General features: G+C 51.6%; 1 protein-coding gene and 1 long non-coding RNA gene across 3 annotated transcripts in view; both read left to right on the plus strand.

Moving 5' to 3' along the window:
• Positions 1-19,994, plus strand: part of SSH2 (slingshot protein phosphatase 2) — a 112,636-nt gene that overhangs the window by 32,695 nt on the left and 59,947 nt on the right. The window contains exons 1-2 of one of the 2 annotated variants that reach the window (XM_019511242.1): positions 4,094-4,214; positions 4,423-4,466. In XM_019511242.1, the coding sequence (XP_019366787.1) occupies positions 4,182-4,214; positions 4,423-4,466 (77 nt within the window). In that variant the 5' untranslated portion in view covers positions 4,094-4,181. Of the gene's footprint in view, positions 1-4,093; positions 4,215-4,422; positions 4,467-19,994 lie in introns of those variants that run through there. The other variant, XM_019511241.1, reaches the window with a different exon arrangement.
• On the plus strand, positions 5,346-6,569 carry LOC109293367. Its single transcript, XR_002096307.1, has 2 exons — positions 5,346-5,657; positions 6,121-6,569. It is a non-coding gene; the product is annotated as an uncharacterized LOC109293367 (long non-coding RNA).

Consider the following 19,994-nt stretch of genomic DNA (forward strand, 5'->3'; position numbering starts at 1 on the left):
ATCGGTCTGCACGAGGGTGGTTTGTAGGGGCAGCAGTGCTGCTGATGTGCCACGAAATAATGCTAAGTAGCGTTTTTTCTCCCCTCTCCTTTGCCCTGCTCCTGACAGGCGCTTGGCAGAAGATCAAAGCGAAAACTGGATTAATGCAGAGCAGAACATGCAAAGCATCCCCGGAAAGGCGGCAAGATGGAATCTCCATATTTCACTTTAAGCTGCCTTTTAATATCGTGGCCTAGTTATGCGCCATGAGACTTTCCTCCCATTTCCCCCCAGGGGCCCTTGCTTCTGTCATTCTTCTGGCCGAGGAAGGCAGGGCTTGGCTCCCTCTGGAGCTCATCAGTGCAGCTCCAGGCTCCATGGGAGCCGCTCGAAATTGGAGCAAGGGTCTGGCTTGCAAGAACACCAAGAAGCTGCACGTCACACCGCCCACCTCCTGTGGGCTGCCTGCATGGCCCCTGCAGCTACTTTCTGGTTATGACGTCCTGCTAGAGGGAACAGGGAAGCATGTGTGAAGGGCCCTGTGCTTCTCGCTGCGGTCTGTAGCTGAGGCAGGCAGGTAGCATGCTCCAATGCAGGTGGCTATGCAGACCTTCCCTGTGCAGTCATCGCGCCCTCTGCTTCCCCAGGTTCGGCGAGCTCTAGCTGGTGGCTGGATGCCGTGCAGCAATGCCTCGTAGGCATGGGGGACATGGTGAGAAATGGCAGCGGTGTCTCCTGAAATGCTCCACACCATCAAAAGTGCACATGCGAGGGTCGTTCTTGAACTCATGCCTTGCCTCTCGTGCCCTCCCGTGGGAGCTCGCCGAATTGCAGCTCTTGGTTTGTAGCCGGCTGTTGTCGGTGCTGTTCAGCGAGCTTTGCGTACAGCAGGTTGCAATCTCAGTAAGAAAATAACGCCATTGGCCAAGACACTTGGGGCAGCAGGAGAAGGCATGAGCTCCCAATTCGGCCAGGACCACCTGCCTGTGGGATCAGGAAGTGTTTGACGTGGCAGGTAAGCAGGTGGAGAGGCAATGATGCAAAGGGGGTTGGTGGGAGGCATGAGCGGTGCTGCTAGAAATGTGCAGAGCTTGGAGCCAGAGACAGAAAAGCACGATGGGGAAGATCCAAAAGGTAGGTGAGAAGGACTGAGTGCTGGCTGAAGGAGAAGAGGTCAGATGGGAGAGGGGCAGGGAGCCGCATGCTGTACGGACATGTCGTTCGGTACCCCACATGCAAGGAGGGAAGAGGGTGGCAGACAGGGATGGAAGAGTTGTGGTAGTAAGGAAAGAGGAAAGACAGATCTTTATCCGTGAGCTCAAGGGTTCACGGCCCAGGAAGTGACATGCCGGTGCCCCGGCCTGTCCAGTGACGGTGCAGGTAGCATGATTAGACCTCGAGGGAGACTCTAACCCAGAGTCGCACGTATCTGGAGCTGAGTGTGCCCCACCGGCATTGCCTGGGCTCTCGAACAGCTGCACCCTGGACATGGAGAAGTGCTGTGTGTATGTTGAACACTAACATCTCACCTGATAGCCAGCAACAACAGGTGGTCTCCAGTTGGGTCATGTCTAGCCATCTCCCCGTTTCAAGAGCCCTCAAGGCCTGAATTCCACATGGGGCCGAGATGGCTGGGATGGTCGGCCTGCTCCAGGGTGTCCCCGCTGTTTGCTTTTGCTCGGAGGGGTGTCGTGCTTGGCAGTTGCCAAGGCCAGGATTTTCTTTCTTTGTTTTTCAGTATCGAGTTGGCCACTGTGCGTTCCAAGCCAAAAACAGCATTGTCTGCATAGCTTGCATTTCTAGGCAAGGCGGGCCAGGCTTCAAGCGCTGCTCTCCCTCATGCCGTGCTGTCGCAGGCATGTGGATGCCTTTGCGTCTTGGACCGTCCTTCTGGCACGTGCTGCATACCCCGTCTTTGGCAACCCACAGGGTTGGCTAGTCAGGGGCTTTGTGACTTGCTGGGATCCAGCAGGTTCTGAGAATTGCATATACGATTCCACAACGCATAGGCATTTGAGTGCGTTTGGGGGTCATCTGAGCGCTTTTTATTCCCACTACTTTGATGGCTAACTGATGGAGGGCAAAGACCTGCAAAGCCATCTGACCACGAAGCAGTTAGTGGGGTCAGTGCTATGTCTTGCTCATGCCATCCATGTCAGCTGGTATGGTACCTCTAGCTCTTTAACGCAGGTCAACTCCGCTCCTCCTCATGGGTTTGGTTTCCCTTGGAAGGAAACATGCACGCACCAGCTCACTGCAGTGACACAGCTAAGGCAGGGAAGGCTCCAGAGTGTGAGTTTTGGGAACGTCCGAGCCAGGCGCCCTAGGCCCTTGCCCTGGGTCGACCAGGGTTTGCCTGCATTGTTCTGTGGATCACTCTTTAAAGTCCCCGGTTGTGGATGCTTGACAAATGCCCGTGGACCTTGCCCTGGCCAGCTCACAGCGTGCACGGTGCTTGGAAAGGAGCAGGGCATCCCCCCGTTCCGGTAAGCTTTGCACAGCAGTCTCTACCCAGGCCAACAGTCAGGGCCCTCCAGAGCCAGGGCAGCCGGCTCAGAGTCACGTGCTGCGGGTTCAAGAACTGGGGGGATGGCTGGGGGGGGCTTTGCACTGCAGGCTGGGATTGCAGCCGGGTCGGGGCTGCGCTGCGCGGTGCACCAGCGACACCTGCTGTCTGATCAGCACCATCGTTTGCTGAGCTCCAAGAGGCATTAGAGGGGCACTGCACAGTGGGCACTGGTGGGCTGCGCGCTCTGTAGCGGTCATCGGGAAGGCTGGTGGGGGACAGGAGAGAGGCTAGGAGCTGGCCCCGGGGACGGGCATTCAAAGCATTTTGGAGCAGAGCAGTTTGTCGACTGTTCTGCGGGCTGCTGGGGAGTGGGGAGCCCAGCATAGAGTATTTCATATCTGGTTCTTCTTCCCATCCGACTTGCTGCCAGTCTGGCCCATTTAATTCATGAGTCCTGTGGCAGGGATTGTCTCTTAGTATGTCTAGGACCATGAAGCCTGTCTCAAAGTGGTGCCTCCAGGCACTGCTTCAGTGTAATTAGATAATCGCCCTACGAGTTAATGCAGCAGGGTGTGTCCATGTGATGCAGCTCTGATGGCTCTCTTGAGCTGGGCTGCTCAGGCCGTGGCTCTTAGGAAGCAGCATCTGGTTCTGCAGTTCCCTCTCGCACAGAAATCTGATGGCTCCACTCCATCGTATCATGCCTGTTGCTTAAAAACCACAGGTCTTTCTATGCCTCTGTTGGCAAGGAGCATGGAGAGGTGATGGGATCCATATCTGTCCCCACTTAAGACGTAGGTGTGGTGATGATGGGGAGACTGTAAGATGTCATGAAGCGTCCAGATAAAACGTGATGCTGGAGGGAAGGTGGTAACATGGGCACACTGCTGATAGCATCGTTTCTGATGGTCCACCGAGGCTAAAGTGAAACCCGGTCCCTTCCTGCAAGCAGTCTTCAGCATCGCTTCTTAGCACAGTTTAAGCTCCTCTTTTGCAGAAAAGCAGCTGGTTTTCCTGCCTTCCTGCATCAGCAGCTCAGTCCAGGTGCACTTGTCCCCATAAGCGTGGGAGCCGAGGTCCAGGGAGCGATGGATCTCAGCTCAAGGTGCTGTTGCTGCAAAGCAGCCCCCTTGCCCTTAAGTCTCTCCAGCCTAGGTATGACGTGTTCAGGACACGGATGGGCCCCTTCTCCTGGGGTCATCCTCCTCCAGGCATCTCTTGCTGTCCCTGAGATCCGCCAATGCCATCTTAGACCTCAGTTTGATTAAGACGCTATTTAGCCAATACAGAATTGCTCAAGCCAGATTTGGGCTTATTGTTTCACTGATGAAGTGGATTCCATGCCTCAGCCTCATCCCCACCTGGTCCTAGACATTTAAACATGCTCTGAAGTGGAATTAATTTCCGGAGATTGCTCGAGTTGTTGCGTCAGGCGTTAGTAAGGAGTCTTGGTAAAATTCCACAGCATGTTCGGATCGGGCCTAGTAATTTTGCACCTCCAGCGGCATAACATGTCAGACTGCTGCTTCCCAGTCCACATGGGCCTGTGCAGGTGGTTTGGTTTCCCCTTGGCGTGCCTCCTAGATTGTGAGGCATGCTTGCAGGTCCCCGTGTGTCTGCAGCAGGCCTCAGGAGTAAGAAGTGCTCAGGCTTCATGCTCTTCAAGGCTGTCAGAAGGCCATGACACAACAGCATGCCGAAACCTGGAGTGACAGGAGAGTTCGAGGTGTCCGTGGTGTCTTCAAAACAGCTCGACTCCAAATGGAAAACGTGCAGCAGCCCAGCAGCTGTGCCAAAGCAGAGAGACCTTCCCCGCCCCCTCCCAGCCCTTCCCACAGCTTGAGCTAGTGCAGGACAGGTGTCTGCAGCAGGTACACCTGTTGGAAGCAAATTAATGTGTCTTGTTTTTTTCTTTCTCTCCCCTGTGGCTGCAGGAGGCGGACAGTGGGGAAGAGGAGTGCCGGTCCCAACCCAGAAGGTAAGATGTGACCTTGGGGCTTGTCCCCGTCATCAAAAGGTGCTTTCCATGGCTCATGCTGCGCAGTTCTCATCCCCCCGCCCCTTTGGAGCTCTCCCCAGTCCAGTGCAACTGGTTCTCCTTTACGCTTCCTGAAAGCAAATGTCCATAGCTGTGGCGTAGGCTGGGTCTCCAGAAAAGGAGTGGCTGCACCAGACAAAAGCCAGTGGGGGGGAATGGCTGGGATTGTGGGCTAGGGGAATATAAGAAGGCTTTTTGGGAGGGAAAAATCCACAGGAGGTGCCAGTGAAAGGGGAGCTTTGACCTTCTGGCCTCTTCCCAGAGGGGCTGAACAGGTAGCCCCACTCCCCCAGCAGTTCATCTCTGGCATAGCCCCCAGTGCTTGTGTCTTCAGGAGATAATCCCGTGGTGGTGTGCACTTTCGCCACCCCTGCAGGGATTACAGATACCCAGGGCCTCTTGGGCTTTGACCCACTGCCTCAGGCACGTGGCCACAGAGATCCACTGAGTGGTAGCCTTGCAATCCCAGCTGGGCCACGGACGCCCCTCCCTTCCCACCCCGTCTGATTGCAAGCCACCCCAGGGTTGTTACCGCTAAAATTAATCTGACGATGCCATGCATAGCTAAGGGGCTTGTCCAGCGGCAAGAGAGTCCTCTTGGCCGAGACGCATATGCTGTGTTATGCTGAAATGGAGCAGGAAGGGGCAGTTACTCCTATGACTTGTTCAGCTGTTGTGATCCTCCATTTAATTCTGTTCATAGGAAGGGCTAACAGTCCAGCACAGCGCTCCTCTCCCACTCACCCCGGGAAGGTTTGTAGAATCCTAGGACAACAAGGTTGGAGTGGCCTTCCAGAGGCCATCTAGCCTAATTTTCACCCATCCCAGACACATGCTGAGCAGTGTTTGAGTGCAGGTTCGACAGAGACGGAGGTTTCACAATGCACAGCCACGAATAAGGCTTGTGGCTGGGTTCTTGACATTAAAGTTCCTACCAAGTGCTGGCTGCCCTCGGAGCTGCCAGTTCTCATGACTCAGTTGTTGTGAATCCTGCAGTGTTCGGTGTGGTTTTTTTCCCCTTCTGTCTCTGACTCCCAGACTTGGGGGATTCCCGCTTTTGTTACAGCTTGCTGTTCTTGTGTTTGTGGGCAGAAGCTTGAAAACGCGAACTGCAACAGCACGAGCCAGAAGGTAGATTAAAAGGAATGGGTTTTTTTGGTGAACATCTCCTTACTGTGGCTCTGGAGCCTGACTCATGACCTGAGTGCACGGGAGTGGCAACACTCTTGGGCTTTAGTGATGGTTGAATTGTTGCGGGCTGGTTAGCAGTGGCCCAGAGTTAGACTTGGTACCTTTTAGCTGTACTTTCCTGAGGCCAAAAATGGGGAGCTGATGGTGGAGTGGTGGCCTAAGGAGAGATTAAGACCCTTTGTGAGAGAGACGGCTCCTGGGGGGTCTTCATTGGTGCCGAGTTTATTCTTTACGCTCCTGGAAGGCATGGCAAAGCAGCGTGCTGCCGCCCTGCCTGGCACATGTGCAGACAGCTTCCTGCTGGACAGGCCCTTTAGAAGGCTGCAGCACCATGTCAGGATAGATCACAGGAGGTAGCAGCCAGAAATTCACAGCTCGGCATTAAAAACGGACCCTGTTTCAGTCTCTTCTCAGTTACCGGCTGTAACCTGCTCCAGATGAGCTCCTCCGTAACATCTGTTAGGCGCTGCTTAGGCTGCCCCCAGCAATGCCACCAGCTGGTGCAGTTTTCCTGGGGACGGCCCAGTGTGACTCACCCATTCCAACCTACCTGACCGCCCAGGTCCTGGCTCTTCCAGTTGTCTTGGCTACAGAAGTGGGTTCATTTTTCATAACAGCTGACACAACTGTTCAAAGAGGTAGAGGTGCCTGGCTTCACCTGAGCTCCCAGTCATGCTCAGAGACCAGCCGCGGGGCTGCAGCAAGCACCAAGCATGCCTGAGCCTAGCCTGCTAACTAGGGCAGTATTACACGTGAGTGGTTTCTACTTGGGCTGGATCGTGGTGCTTGGAAGCCCATCTGGGTGATCTTAACCTCATTTCCTATTTTAATAAACACCATTCTGGTAATTCACAGGGGTTTTAGGGCTTGGTCTATACAAAATAGCATTTAAGTATTGGCAGCAAGCACACAGGAGATGTTCCACATGTGAATTTCTTTGCATTGCTTAGTTTCTAGACCTTATCAGGCCTGTAGGCCTTCATCTTCTGCTCTGAGCAGGGGACTGTTGAAACAGGTGCCCAGGCAGGTGAGGTAAAGGATGCTGACTCCATTTGACTATAGGAAGAGAGTCTAGAGCGCACATCCTTGGGACTTGCTCTCCTGCAGCCTGGTCAGTGCCATTCCTAACCTGACAAATGGTCTTTCTGGTCCAGGATCTTGCTCCCAGGAGCATCCAGTTCCTGATGCTTCACAGGGAAGCACAAGAAGTCCTGCAACGTGGGAATAACAGGTTGCTTGGACTTTGTCCCCTTCCCATCCATCCTCCCTGAACTGTAGGCCAGCTTGCAGAGAAGGGACCTGCAGTGTCAAAGCAGAGGCTGTGAAGATGTTACAGTCCCAGCGTGTGCTTTGAGCAGCCAGTGATAGGAGAGTGCTGTGCTGCCAGTCACAGCCACCCTTCTGGTGCCTGGCCTTGTGTACTTACCTGAGCCTGGAGGACAGATAACCTGTCATCACCTTTCTAGGGTTTGGAGTTACTTTGTGAAGGCTACTGCTTCCCACTCTGCTATCCACGGCGCGGGGTTTGCATATAATTCATGTGACTTGGAAGTATCCCGCGCAGAGCGAGGTATGCTTGAGGACCTGCAGCCACTGAGGTTAGGCCCAGGTAGGGTAACAGCCTTCTGCCTCACCAAGCCAGCAGAATCTGCTGATGTCCTTCCTAGCAGAATTGGCACCTGATAGTAAAGTGGGGTGCAGCAGAGTCACCCTGGGGCTGAGCGTGTGGAGCTGAGGTTCTCTATCATGTCAGACTCCCAGCTTGGGATGCAGAGAGGAGGAAGAACATGCTTATAGGCAGAGACATTAGAGAGTTAACACTGCTTACCTGCAAAGGCTTTGAAATGCCATTCAGTGAGAGGCTCTTGCCATATGCCTCCAGCAGACCTTTAACGTGCAGCTTGCCTTGCTTCTCCTTTGCCAGGATGTCACCACCTGCCCCTGTGCTCCCCACCCCGGGCTGTCCAGCAGTCTGGGTCTTCACCTTCTTGCCATTCTTGTGCTTGTTCTCATACCTGGTGGCATTGGTATCTCCCAGGCTTCGTCCAGGCTTCTCCTCTTCCTTGTTTAGCCACTGTTTCCCCCTGTTTTTCCTCCTCCCCTTTACTTTCTGGCCAAGAGGACTGAAATTGTCCCCTCCAGCTGAAAGGTGTTTGGCAGGTTGTTTAGAAGGAGTGGGAGAGGAGTGCAGCTGCCTAGCCTGCCTCAGAAGTGTTACCCGGATGTTTTCACCTGATCAAGAGGACTTGCCGAGCAGGTGCGAAGCCAGCCTCCTTTGTACAATCTCCCCTTCAGTCTTGGATGCCCTCAGACTTGCCGCCACTCCAGCCAGCAGACTCCAGCTGAAGTGCACTTGGACTCACCTGCCTTTTTAATCTCCCCTCTCTCTGGCTTGCAGCCTATGCGGAGAAGATGCATTTGCATGGCTGGGCTGTCGCGCTGGCCGGAAGAGCATGAATATTAAACTGTGTTTATAAATGCAGTGACACCACCTGGCAGCGTGCTTAACCTTTCTCTCCTGAGCTGCGCACTGCCTGGCAAGGATTCTGCATCTCTGGCTTGCTGACAGGCCGCATCTCCCAGCCTTCGGCAGTGGCGTCATGGTTCTCTGCATCAGCGTCTCTTTGTCAGGGGTGCTGTCAGCTCCCTTTGGAGCCGAGGTGTGAAACTGCCAGCACTTGCCTCCTAACTGTGAAGTATTGCTTGTATCTGCTTGGAGATGACAATAGTGGCTGAAGGTTGAGCCTTTGGGAAGAAAGCTATCATTTTCTCTCCTCCACAATAACCCCTTACATACAAAATTTAATAAAGGCCCCTTGGTCTAGCCATGTCATTATTTTCCGAGCACTTCAAAGGAGCCCTTTGAACCTTTTTTGCGTGTCACTTGGTCAGACTCTTGACTATTTGCATATGTATAGCTAGGTCTCCAGAGGAGGTTGTCTTTTCACTGAAGTGTCAGGCAGAAACTTCTTCTGTTGCAGTCCTCATTTTAAGACCATTAATGCACTGAAATGAAGGCAACGCAGTTTTGCTCTGTATCAAATATCCAGGAGAAAATCATGGTCTGTAGACTTTTGCAGAGCCAGGGAACCGTTGCGCTTTTGGATTTGGTTAAAAGAGTCCATTCCAGGAAAAGAATGTCAAGTAATTGCTATAATGATAGTCTTGGGTAGCCAGGATGATGCCTCCAGGGCTCCAGTCTGTTAACTGCTAGAAGTGGACGCCCACAGCTTAATGCAGGGGCTCGTGGTTAATAACTGCATAAAGGTTGTATTCACTTGTCTTGGTATGAAGTTGAATTAAACCTCTACCACTGAAAGGTTTTTCTGTATGTAGGAACAGCTGAGTAATTCCACAGCCGCCTTGTCTTTGAGTTTTACATGCAAAAAATTTTGAAAAAGTGACTCAAATCTTCTTGCTTATAAATAATAACCCAGGGTAACATACGTGTGCAAGTGCAGGGCATGGAACTGCTCACGTTTTGGAAGGTGACCTCTGCATGGGAAAGCATTTAATTTATCATCTTGTTTGCAGTTAGCCTCCTTTGCTACAGTCTGCAACAGAGGAATGATGTGCAATGCTCTTTGTGACCAGACATAGCTAGGGCTGGAGGAGCTTTCCTTCAGCATGTTTTACATAAACTGGCCTCCACTTTCCAGCACACAGTCCATGCTTTCTCCTTGCTTTGGGGCACCCAGCTGAGCTAGTGTCTGAAAAGGAAGATGCTCTTATCTGTGCCAGAAGCTCCCAAACTCTTGCAGCCTGAACCGCCTCTGAGGAGCGAGTGTCTCATGGACCCACCTTTCTTATCTGCAGCTGTGCTGACGACCTCCATGCCCCACGGCAGTGATAATGGGCGTCTGCAGAGAGAAGCAAGATGCATCTGCTCAGGCAAGCATTCTCCTAGCCACCTGGGAGCGTCTGGGGGTCAGTGCACCCCAGTTCACAAAATACCGATCCAAGCCCTTCCCTTCAACACTGACCCTTGGTCCACAATCCACTTGAGCAAGGGCAGAGTCTATGACACACACAGTGGGAAACAACTCACTTGCAAGCATCCTCAGAGCTACTTTAATGCCAAGCTACCTGCGTCCACTTTGGTTAATCTGGGATTAGTCCAATTGCCAAGGGGTCAGTAGGACAAATGCTACCATACATAACCACTTTGTGGGCCACTTATGGGGTACATAAGGGCAAGGTGGCATTTTGCAAAATGCGGAAGATTTGGTCTCCAACCCAGCGAGCCCATCTTCAAACTGGGGAATGCAGTGTGCGTCATGTTAGGACAGATGCTTGGTTGCATAGTGTTAAAAGGTATCCAGTGCTTTGGGATTAACCAGAAAGATGGGCAGAGTCCAGAACATGGGTAGGATGTGACATGAGGTAAGAAGGCAGAGGCTGGTGCCTGCTCTGGGGAGCACAGGGCCAGGAAGAAGCGGGGTTTGCTCCTTTTGTTGTCAGTGATAAGGTCTTCCCAAGCCTGAGCCAGTGCAGCACGGCTTTTCTTAGGTCCTGACAAGGACTTTTCCCTCCTTGATTGATTAAAGGTGAGGACTGGCAGATATGGAGAAGCCCTTGGGATTCCATATATGATTTTCCTTCTCGCACTGATTGTGCTCAGAAAGGGGGGCCGGGTCGCAGGCTGGAGCCACCTGCGGTGCACCTGTGCCACTTGGATCCAGCTAAGCGAACTGGGCCAGTGGCAAGAGGCCTTCTGTGCTTGCTACAGGTGAGGGAAGAGGATGATATTAAGAAATGTTCAGGAACCCTCCCTTCCCGCAGGCTGTAGTGCACTTGCTTGTATAACTGCAGACGTGAGCTCCGGCTGCCAGCTCTGGGAGGGCAGAGACGATTCCAGGTCCTGTTGTCCGCAACACCCAGAAACACACAGATGTGGCTAGTGAGAGCGTAGCTATAGCCGAGTGCACGCGCTGCCCTGAGCCGTGGGGTAAGATATCACACTGCAAATATGTACGTTTTAATAAATGAGCTTCATTGACAAATAAAACACCCTGAAAGTGGTGCAAGAGGGAGGCTGACAGGCGCCAGCGCTCTCCGGTTTTTGCTCTGGTTAGTGAAACGTGAAGAATGCCGGACCTGCGGCGTGCTAGCACTTTGACAGAGTGCTTGGAGGAGGTGGATGAATAAATACTGAATAAAAAGGAGCACTTGAACAAGGAGACTAAAGGCTTCTGAGGTCAGAACGTCACTGGGGCAAGTGTTATGTTGTATTCCCTACAGGATTAGCCTCCTAGAGGGAAGCAGGAAGTGAGACGCTGAAAAGCAATGCAATGATGTCCTCAGTGAGCGCGTTTGAAGATGGGAATGGGATAGGGAGTGTTTTTTCTCCTGGACCCCTGGTTGCAGCCTAGTCAGGATCTGTGCCACCAGGAATTGCACACCCCGTAGTGTCTAATGACTGGACTAAAACCCTCCGAATTCCACTTGGCATGTGCCTGCCTTGCACACTCCAATTCACTGCCTTGTAGGTACTTCTGAATCGAAGGCTGCCGGGGCTCAGGCCAAAGGAGAGAATTGAGGGTGTAGGGCTATAGTGGAGTAGGACTGATACCAGCGTGAGCTAAAGCGGAGCCTGAAGGTGCATCTCCTCTGGTCTCTGAAGGGGAGGCGCTGCTGAGTGGCTGTGATAAATGTAACTCATCAGAAATGATGAATTAACGAATGTGCTGCTGAATCCTGCAGGGCTTCCCAAATGGGTAAGATTAGTAAGTCTCTAGTTCTTAATGTCAGGAGAGATGTATGGAATATATAATCAAACCCATAAACTGACAGTTTTTCCTAAGTGCGATTGCATGCCTGGAAGAAATCCAGCTTAATATTCGCCTTGGCAATATCATTTATTTAAAATCATTATTATAAAATACACACAATGTGCAAATAATCTGTTACAAGAAAATTTGGAACGGAGAATCAGACTCCTATGATTTACAAAACGTCTGAATCACGGCTGGTTTTGCAGCCTTAGTTTGACCCCTCGAGCCTGTACGCTGCAGTAGAGGGTCATGATTTTTCTCGTAGAGGACCCAGACCCTCTCAGGGCACAGGATGGACAGCACATTGATGACTTTTTAATCTGAGCATTTCCTAACTCTGTTGGGAACTTCCTTATTGGGAATTCACCTGGTCCGTCTAATGCTGGGCAAAATGCTTTGGGTAGGTGCAGCTCCTGCCTGCTGCTTCAGGTGGCCTCCGTCCCAACTCAGATCTGTTTTTCCTAGTAAAGCGCCAGTCAATTCTTTTGTTAATAGGTTACTGCTGTAGTTGTGTGCTGCCAGATTCCCTTCCCAGTATATAGATCTCAGTACATTTTTTGAAGTGGCCAAGGGAAAAGCGTGCATATGTGAGATGTCATTAACCTCTGAGGCTTGTAGCCACAGGATTATGAGAGGCAAACGTGATGCAGCTGAGTAGGAACGGAGAAAGGACTGGAGTCTTTGGGAATGTGAACACCCCAGTTTGGAAGGGGTGTCAGTCCTGGTGCTCCTTCTGTGCATAGCCAATTGCCAATTAAAAATAAAAGAAGCAACTTCCCGGAGGAGCCGGTTTATTCTGTAATTGCCCTTCAGGAGTCCTTGCACCATTTTTTGAGGCACATGGGACCAGCCACTGTTAAAAGTAGGATACAAGACTAGAGGGGGATGCTGTTCTGATCTTAGAATAGCAATTCACGCTTTCAGATGAAAGTCTCAACCTTGTTTCCTGTGACCATCTTGCCTACATCTATCTTCACATTGAATGGTCAACACCTAGTCCTGAATCACCACCTGTGTCCATGTTGCATCTAGAACTGTCTGAGCGCATCCTTTCTTCTAGAAAATAAAGAAACTCGTTTGGGCCTTGCTTGGCTTTCAGACATCCCTTAAACATGCTGAGAGGGGTTGGGCAAGTAGCCGGAAGTCTTTTACATAGTCAGCTTTTGAGCCCGACCTGGTGTGAAGCCATCCCCCTGGAATTGGAAGATTCTCCTTTGCACAATATTAATAATGCCATCATGCAGAAACTGTTGTGAAAAGGTATTGTGCTCCTCCTGGCTTCACAGTAGCATCAAGCCCATTGTTGCCAACAGTTGCTCCAATGCCGTCTCCTCTGTATACGAGGAAGCAACAGGGAAGCTCATCTTGGCTCTGAGTAGCGTGGGGCAGAGGACTTGATTTTTTGCAAGGGTGAGGGGAGGGAGTTAGCTGGGGAAATGCTAATCTTTGCTCTTGAGAGGATACAACCAGTCACCATAGGGAAATGATGTGGAAGAACTCTTTTAAAGGCAAATGAATCGCATTCAGGATCCAGCTTGCATGAAGGTGTCTTATAAGCAACCGTCTGACTGGACTCAGGAGTTGACCACCACAGAGCCACCGTCTGCTTTACGTCACCCTTTATAGGCAGCGACGTTGAGGGGTCCCAGCAGGCGCTCCTCAGGGATGCCCTCCCTGCATTCCTCGTTACACGTGCTGTTTCGGGAAGAAGCACTGCTCTGTTAACAATAAGGAGGATGGAATAAACTTGAAGACTGCCCTGGCGAGCCCCTGCTAAAATGCACAGCTCTGCAGAAACAGAGGGCACTGTTGAGCTTCTTTTCAAATGAGAATGCCTCTGCAGTTGCTATTGCTGCCGTGTCTGCAAAGTACCACCCGTGGCCCAGGTGTATGGTAATCTCGTCCCTGTCCTGAAGGGAAAGGAAAAGCAAATGCAGCATGGTGGGGAGAGACATGTTGTGGCTGTGAAGTGACCCGCTAGCAGTCCTGAGAGAAGCGTGGTCTTTTCAAATATATATTGGATGTCATGGAAGGCGCTGACCTGTCTGGGTTCAAAGGAAGAGACTGAGCCAGTCTTAACAGCTTGGGGTGGTGGACTGTGAGTGGGCAAGAGAAGAGGAATTCATCCTGACCACGTGAGCCAGTCTCCCGACGGTTGACTTGTGGAGATGCTGTTACTCAGATGACATTAATAACTGAGCACGGGAATAAAGAGGCCCTTGAGAGGAAGGGGTGCTAATGTACTAGATGCCCCATTCTGTCTGGGGGAAGATTCACTATATTGGGGTTAATTCAGTTCTTGTTGGGGGGCGGGGAGCACTTCAGTCGTGCATGCATGACTCAGAAATGCAGCGCTCGGAGTGAGGTGAGGGGGAACTCCTGCCAGGTATGGACTAGGAGACATGCTCCTGTCCCTGCAGCGATGCAGACACCTCCCAGCATCCCAGCGATAGGGGACAGAACTGAGCAAGGCGGCTGAGAGGGGACGGGATGTTTGTGCTGGACGAGCAGAGGGAGCCCGGTCTCCGAAAGGAGAAGGAGTTTAACCCTGGCCCCGCGTACATGCTGCCCCAGGAGGCTTTGGCCTGGCTACTGGGCCTTCACCTACACCTTGAACTTGGTGCAGGTTTATACTTGCCTGTGTTATTCTGGTGGGAATTAGCCTAGATTGGGACCAGGAATTGCAGCTTGTTCTTGGAGACCAAGGTACCTTCCCCTTCTGCGGGGAAGAGGCAGGGTTAAAGGTAGCGAGACTGCAAAGCTTCCTCAGCGTGGGCCAGAAAGACGTGTGCGCGCGGCTGGCGCACTGAATCAAGAACTGGTACTGCAACTTGTTTGCAGAACTTTGCCCTGCTGCTCGCTGTCGTTATCGTATCCCCCCATCTCCCTGATCGTGCTTGTCCTGTTGGACCAAACCGTCACAACACGTTTTGCTTCACGCAGTTATTTTGTGGTGCTTATCATCGCTGCAGCACCGAGCCCCACTCCTGGGGAGGGGCTGAAAGCACAGATACTTCTTGACATCTAACACAACCAGACTGAGAACGTGGGGTCTGGTTCTCCTGGCTGAAAGTCTAGCTTTCCTGGGCACCCCTTTCTCAATCACAGTGCATCAGGATGCCTTGCTACTTCCAGGGCTAGAACCCCCTGGCTGGGTAATACAGTTGCTGCGTACACACGAGGACCACTGCCGTGGTATGTCGTACTGGCTGTGAAAGTTTCAGCTGACTCCATCCCCTTACTGGGCTCTCATCGTGCAGGCTGTGCTTCGGCTTGCTCACCAGTCCTGGGCTGCCGACATGGTTAGAGTTGTCCTGAGGACATTTGTTTGCAGTAATGAAACCCTTGGAGTTTGTAAGTGTGTGAGATGCTCCAGTTAGTCTCCTTATGCTGCCACCCCTAGGGTCCGCGTGAGGGTGGAGAGGCCGCCCAAGGAGGAGCTAGGTGGGTTCTCTGACCCGCGTGTCTTCCTGATAGTGCGCTGCGGTCTTTGAGGCTCTTACCAGATAAGTCATCTGTTTGTGCTTCTAATCCACTTAGACCCATCCCTGGACCCTGCTTATCTCTGAAAGCTCCCAGGCCTCTCCTGGGCACAGAGCAAAGGAACTAGTCGACTAACCTTGTACCCGAGTGGAAGGGGCAGGGAATTACCTGGCTGCCTCCAGTGCTGCAGAGCTGAATTACACCGTTTGTCAGGCCTCTTCCAAGACGTGTTTTCCCTCCTCCAGATCATTTTCTTCCCTTTCCCCATCACGTCCAGCACTGACACTACCCCTGCGTGGGCAGAGGAGGACCGAAGGCGAGCAGGTACCATTCCTGAAAGGTCACACACGACCAAAAACAAGGTACATCCCCTCCATGCCCATGGAAATGAACTGCTGCTTCTCACCTCCCCAGCCACGCCGAGGCTGATGTGATATGTGTGGGGCTCTTGCAAGAGCTAAGCATAAGCTGCCAGCAGTGGCAGTGTGTTGTTTTTCAGCCTCGTCTTTGCATAAATGACACAGGAAACAGATGCCCAGCTATAAAGCCCCAGTCTTTCCACGGTTGTAGTAAAGGTGAGTGAACAGGCAGCATCCGGCTCTCGAGAGAGCAGGCATTTTCTGTTCGAGCAGCAGGTCTGGCATGCTACGTAATCCCAGATCCAGCTGAAAGAAAAATGAGCTGAGGCCCTCCCTTGCCGCACGGATGATGATAGACCTGGGCAAAAAAATTGTGCTCACAATAACCTGCCATTGTTGGTGTCCTCCGGTAACCCTGGGCAAGCCTGATGCCACGTCTCTGGGTCTCCAGCCTCTCGTTCCGCTTCACTTCTGGCTTCCGTGAGGGCTAATATAGTTTCAGCCCAAACAACATCCTGGAGGGAAAAACGAAGAACCTCCTGCCCCTTGGAATAAGTCTAAGAGGGTCAGCTCAAAGATGGATCCTGTTGTGCACACAGGGAATCAGACAGTCCCGGCCCCAGGGTTAATCACCTTAGCTTAAGAGGAGATGCCTCGCAAACAAGCCTGAGCGGGCAAGCAGAAGACCTGGTAACGGGCCTGGCTGGTTTGGTCTGGGCAGCAGCTCACCGACTCTTGGTTTTGCATAGAAACTCCATCATCCTAACTTGATGCTTACGCTTCCTTTTGATCACGGATACTGACAAGACTCCATCCCTCCTCGAGGAGGTCGGAGCATGCCCCAGACTAATGCAGGACCTTCCACCTGCACTTACTTTTGGCACCTGCTGGGGCCTGGATCAGGCAGGGAGTTCCCTGGCCTCATGCAGAGTCTCCTTCAAAGGGGTCACGGAGGCACCAGGCTTACCTGCTAGGATAGGGACTCGGTACCTGGCGCATACGCAGGGAAGGTGGGAGGTCAGATTGATAACTTAGCTGGAACACAGATGTATCGAGCGCAGCCGAGAGCTCAGCAGGTGGCCAGTGCAGCTCAAACTGCTGGTGTTTCTTGACCGGGAAGCCTTGAACGTAGGTTTTGCATGACATACTCAGGCAGCCATTCTGGTTCAGCTTTGGGAGATGCTGATGAAGACCTAAACATCGTTGTTTCCCACGCTGGGCAAGGGTTTGCCTGGATCCCGGGTGGTGCCACTGTTTTTTATGACCAGGTTAAGCGTAGAAACCAGGCTGCTTGCAGGCACCAACTGTACAGATGCAGTGTTGTTTATTATCCTCAACCAGCACACCAGGCCGGGGGTGATAATCCTGTTACCTCCCGTGGAGTGCTAAACACACAGACTGAAAACTCACAAACAACTTCTCCATTGCCACGTGTAATCCTGCCCTCCGGGTGGGGAGGGCTCCGGCCCCCAACAAGACTGCCTCACAGTTTGTCACATGGCAATTGCTAGCTACGCTCAGATGATTTATCCCAGCGTTTTAGTCATTTCAAACATTGTCTGTTGTTGTTTAGATCATGTGCATTTTAAATTCTTTACATGCTTTTCCGAGCTGAGAGTTGTCACCTACAGTGAGGAACGTTATTGCAGTGGGAATATAAATGCTGGGAGCCTTGTGTCTTGCTGATCTCATCACCACGTTGGGGTCCATAAGTCAGCTCGGAGCCCGCTTCTTTCTCATGCCTCGTGTACGCAATATGCCTGTAAGCATCAGCAAGAGACTTCAATTCCTGCTAATATGTAACTTATCAGTCCAGCATTCACGGCTTAGTTTCAGTGGAAAAGACGCATGGTTGCTTCTGAACCTGGATAGAAGTAGGATGGGAAAGCGGGATTTCAGCTCCACCGTCTGTTTGAATAGTACACGGTACCCTGACTTGTAACGGGATGCTCAGATGTGTTGTCAGACTCTTGGAATAATATTTCAGTCTTTCCAGCAAAATGATAAAAAGAAGCGCTATCCCTGGTGAGATTTGTGATGCAAATCTCAATGTGCCTGTGACCTGTGGAGTTTTTACCAATATCTTCCTTATTTGCTTAGAAAGATGCATCCCTGGCGAAGCATCTCTAATATTGTTGGTTCCCAGCATACGGGACGCAGTGCCAGGTTATATTAATCCCGGGTTAATTAATTGAGAGTTCTATTCTCCATATGTTAAATGTGGTTGCTTTAAGAGCCATGGCTTGTAATTAATCAGTACATTTGTTGGGTTTTTTTAACGATTGTTTTTCATGCTGGCTGAGCATACTGAGATACCTCCAGCAGCTGTCCAGGCAACATCTTTATTAAAGTAAATCCATTATCTTAGGGGCCTTGTTTCATGCATTGTGCAGGTTATTAAATTAGCATGAGGGAGAAGTGCTGGGTTTGCTTTCTAGGTGGATGTGTGGCAAGGACTAAAGCAGGGTATGGCATGCTTTAAGCTCAGGAAGCTCTACCGTGCTGGCATCCTGTTTCACCTAATGTGCTCAGACTGACTTGCTTCTACGTGGCAAAATGATTTGCTTTTCTGCACCATTCGTGGTTAGCTTAAGGAGAAATACTCGTGGCTGGGCAGTGCACGCTTCTTGAGTAAAATAAAGCTTGCAGAGCAACAGCCCTTGCTCATTTCTGGGTGTTCATATTTCTTGCAGGGTAGTACCGGCTGTAGGTTTTACACCAAAGAATTTGCCTTTAGGATTTATCTTTTGCTGTTTCATTGCGTTACAAAGAAAGGATGGCTGGGAGCCATTCTCCATTTGACAGGAGACTTTGGAAGAAATATCACTGGGTCAAGCTAGATGGTCAGAGCAGATTATATACTTTCCCTTGGGTTGTTACTCAACTGATCCAAACACCGGGCTGCTTTCAGAAGTGCATCTGGGTTAGACCTAATTTATCTGCTGTAGTATTTCTGGAAGTGCCACTCCTGAGCAAAAGTATAGGAGAAAATAAAGGCTTTGAGCTGTGGAGAAAGTCTACTCCATTTCTTTTAAAATTAAAACCGAATCACCTGTAGTTAAATGTTGTGCATCTCCCGAGTGCCAGACCAAAGTTGTTTAAGCGTGGACGTGCTATGTTTGGTTTATACAGGCTTCACTTCTGCCCTGGAGCTGCCCCGTTCTTCCCAGTCTCCACTAATTTCCTAATCGCTGTTGTAGCCCAAATGCTGGTTCACGGTAGGGGTCAAAGCTAGCATGGGGCTGCCACTACCAAAGGGCGGGGGGATTCCTCCTCTCCAGATGGAAAAGGAGAAAGCCTTCCAGGGGGCAAACTGACTTCATAGTTTCCTAGTTCGTTTGCGCCATGCTGCTCATCGGATCCAAGGAAATGCCTGAAGTCTGGGGGATCAGGGATGTACATTGTAGCCGTGTTGTTCTAAGAAAGATAGACAAGGAAAGCTCTTGGGTTAGAGGCAACATCTTTTCTTAGACCAACCGGGATACCAGGGGACATTTAGCACAAGTGGTTAAAACAGCAGTCGGGGGTTAAAGAAAAGAAGGATGAAATGGGAGCCGAAAGGCAGTTGCAGTGCCCTTCCTCCCCCAGCTTTGTAACAGCGGAGGGAGAGGAGCTCGCTGGGTGGAGATGTTATCTCACAAAGCCGTTTCCGTGCAAAACCTTCTCTTTGGTGCAGAAGGTAAAGGATGTTTGCTAAGAATTGGAGGCGCTGTGACACTGCCACGGCCAGCGTAACCAGTCTGGGGGGTGCCGGGACTGGCTTTGCTGCCCCAGCGTGGAAGAGTCAGAGGGAGAATAAAAGTGCCCTTTGCCTCACTTTCACTGTGGGAACCGAAGCAAAAGCCTGCTCAGCGGTGACGGAGCATTAAATGGCAGGAAATACAGATGCATTGTGTATTGTCTGCTGAATCCTGCTGGGATAGATGCAGATGGTTACACTTCCAGCGTCTTCCCAAACACAGGCCCTGCTTTCTGCTCCCTCCCCTGCTGCTCGGCCTCTTCCCCAGAGCTGGTTTGGACGGGGGAGGCCCTTTTCTGCTCCCTACCTGGGGCTGGAAGAGGGGCTGACTGGGAAACCTCACCAGCACCTGGCTTTGGGAGCTGGTCCAGGCCTCGGATGCTAAGAGCCCAGGTGTCGGTGTATCCATCTAGAGGCAGAAGGAATCCGAACTTGTGGTAGAGGGGATCTCTTTTATTAGACCAACTACATGTTTGCAGAAAACCCCGTGTCTTTACTTGCACGCTTTCTACTTGGGAGGACTACAATTTGTTTCTCCTCTGCCTGAGGAAGGCTGCTTCTGCCTGAAAGCTTGCAGTTAAAGACTTTTTTTTGCAATAACCGAGTCGGTCTGGTAAAAGAGATCCCCTCTGCCACGAGCGCCGATTCCTTGGATGCCAAGGAGCACTCTTCATCCTGGAGGCAACAAAGCCTCTTCATTGCTTTCATTTCCTTGACCAGGTTGTGGCAGCTGTTGTTCTGGCAGCCTCTCTGTTTCCTGAAGTTGCCCTGCCTGCTTTATCACCGGAGCGTATCAGAGCCGGTTTCTTTGGTAGCCTCGTGGCGGGGGAGTCGGGACTTTGGTCAAAACTCGGCCCGGCGGCACGCTGCGGGGGGGCTGGCAGCCGGGGGACGCCGAGGCGTTGGATCCCAGCAGCCCCCT

The sequence above is a fragment of the Gavialis gangeticus genome, unplaced genomic scaffold, assembly GCF_001723915.1.
Source record: "Gavialis gangeticus isolate Ggan-Ray unplaced genomic scaffold, GavGan_comp1, whole genome shotgun sequence".
Classification (NCBI taxonomy): domain Eukaryota; kingdom Metazoa; phylum Chordata; order Crocodylia; family Gavialidae; genus Gavialis; species Gavialis gangeticus.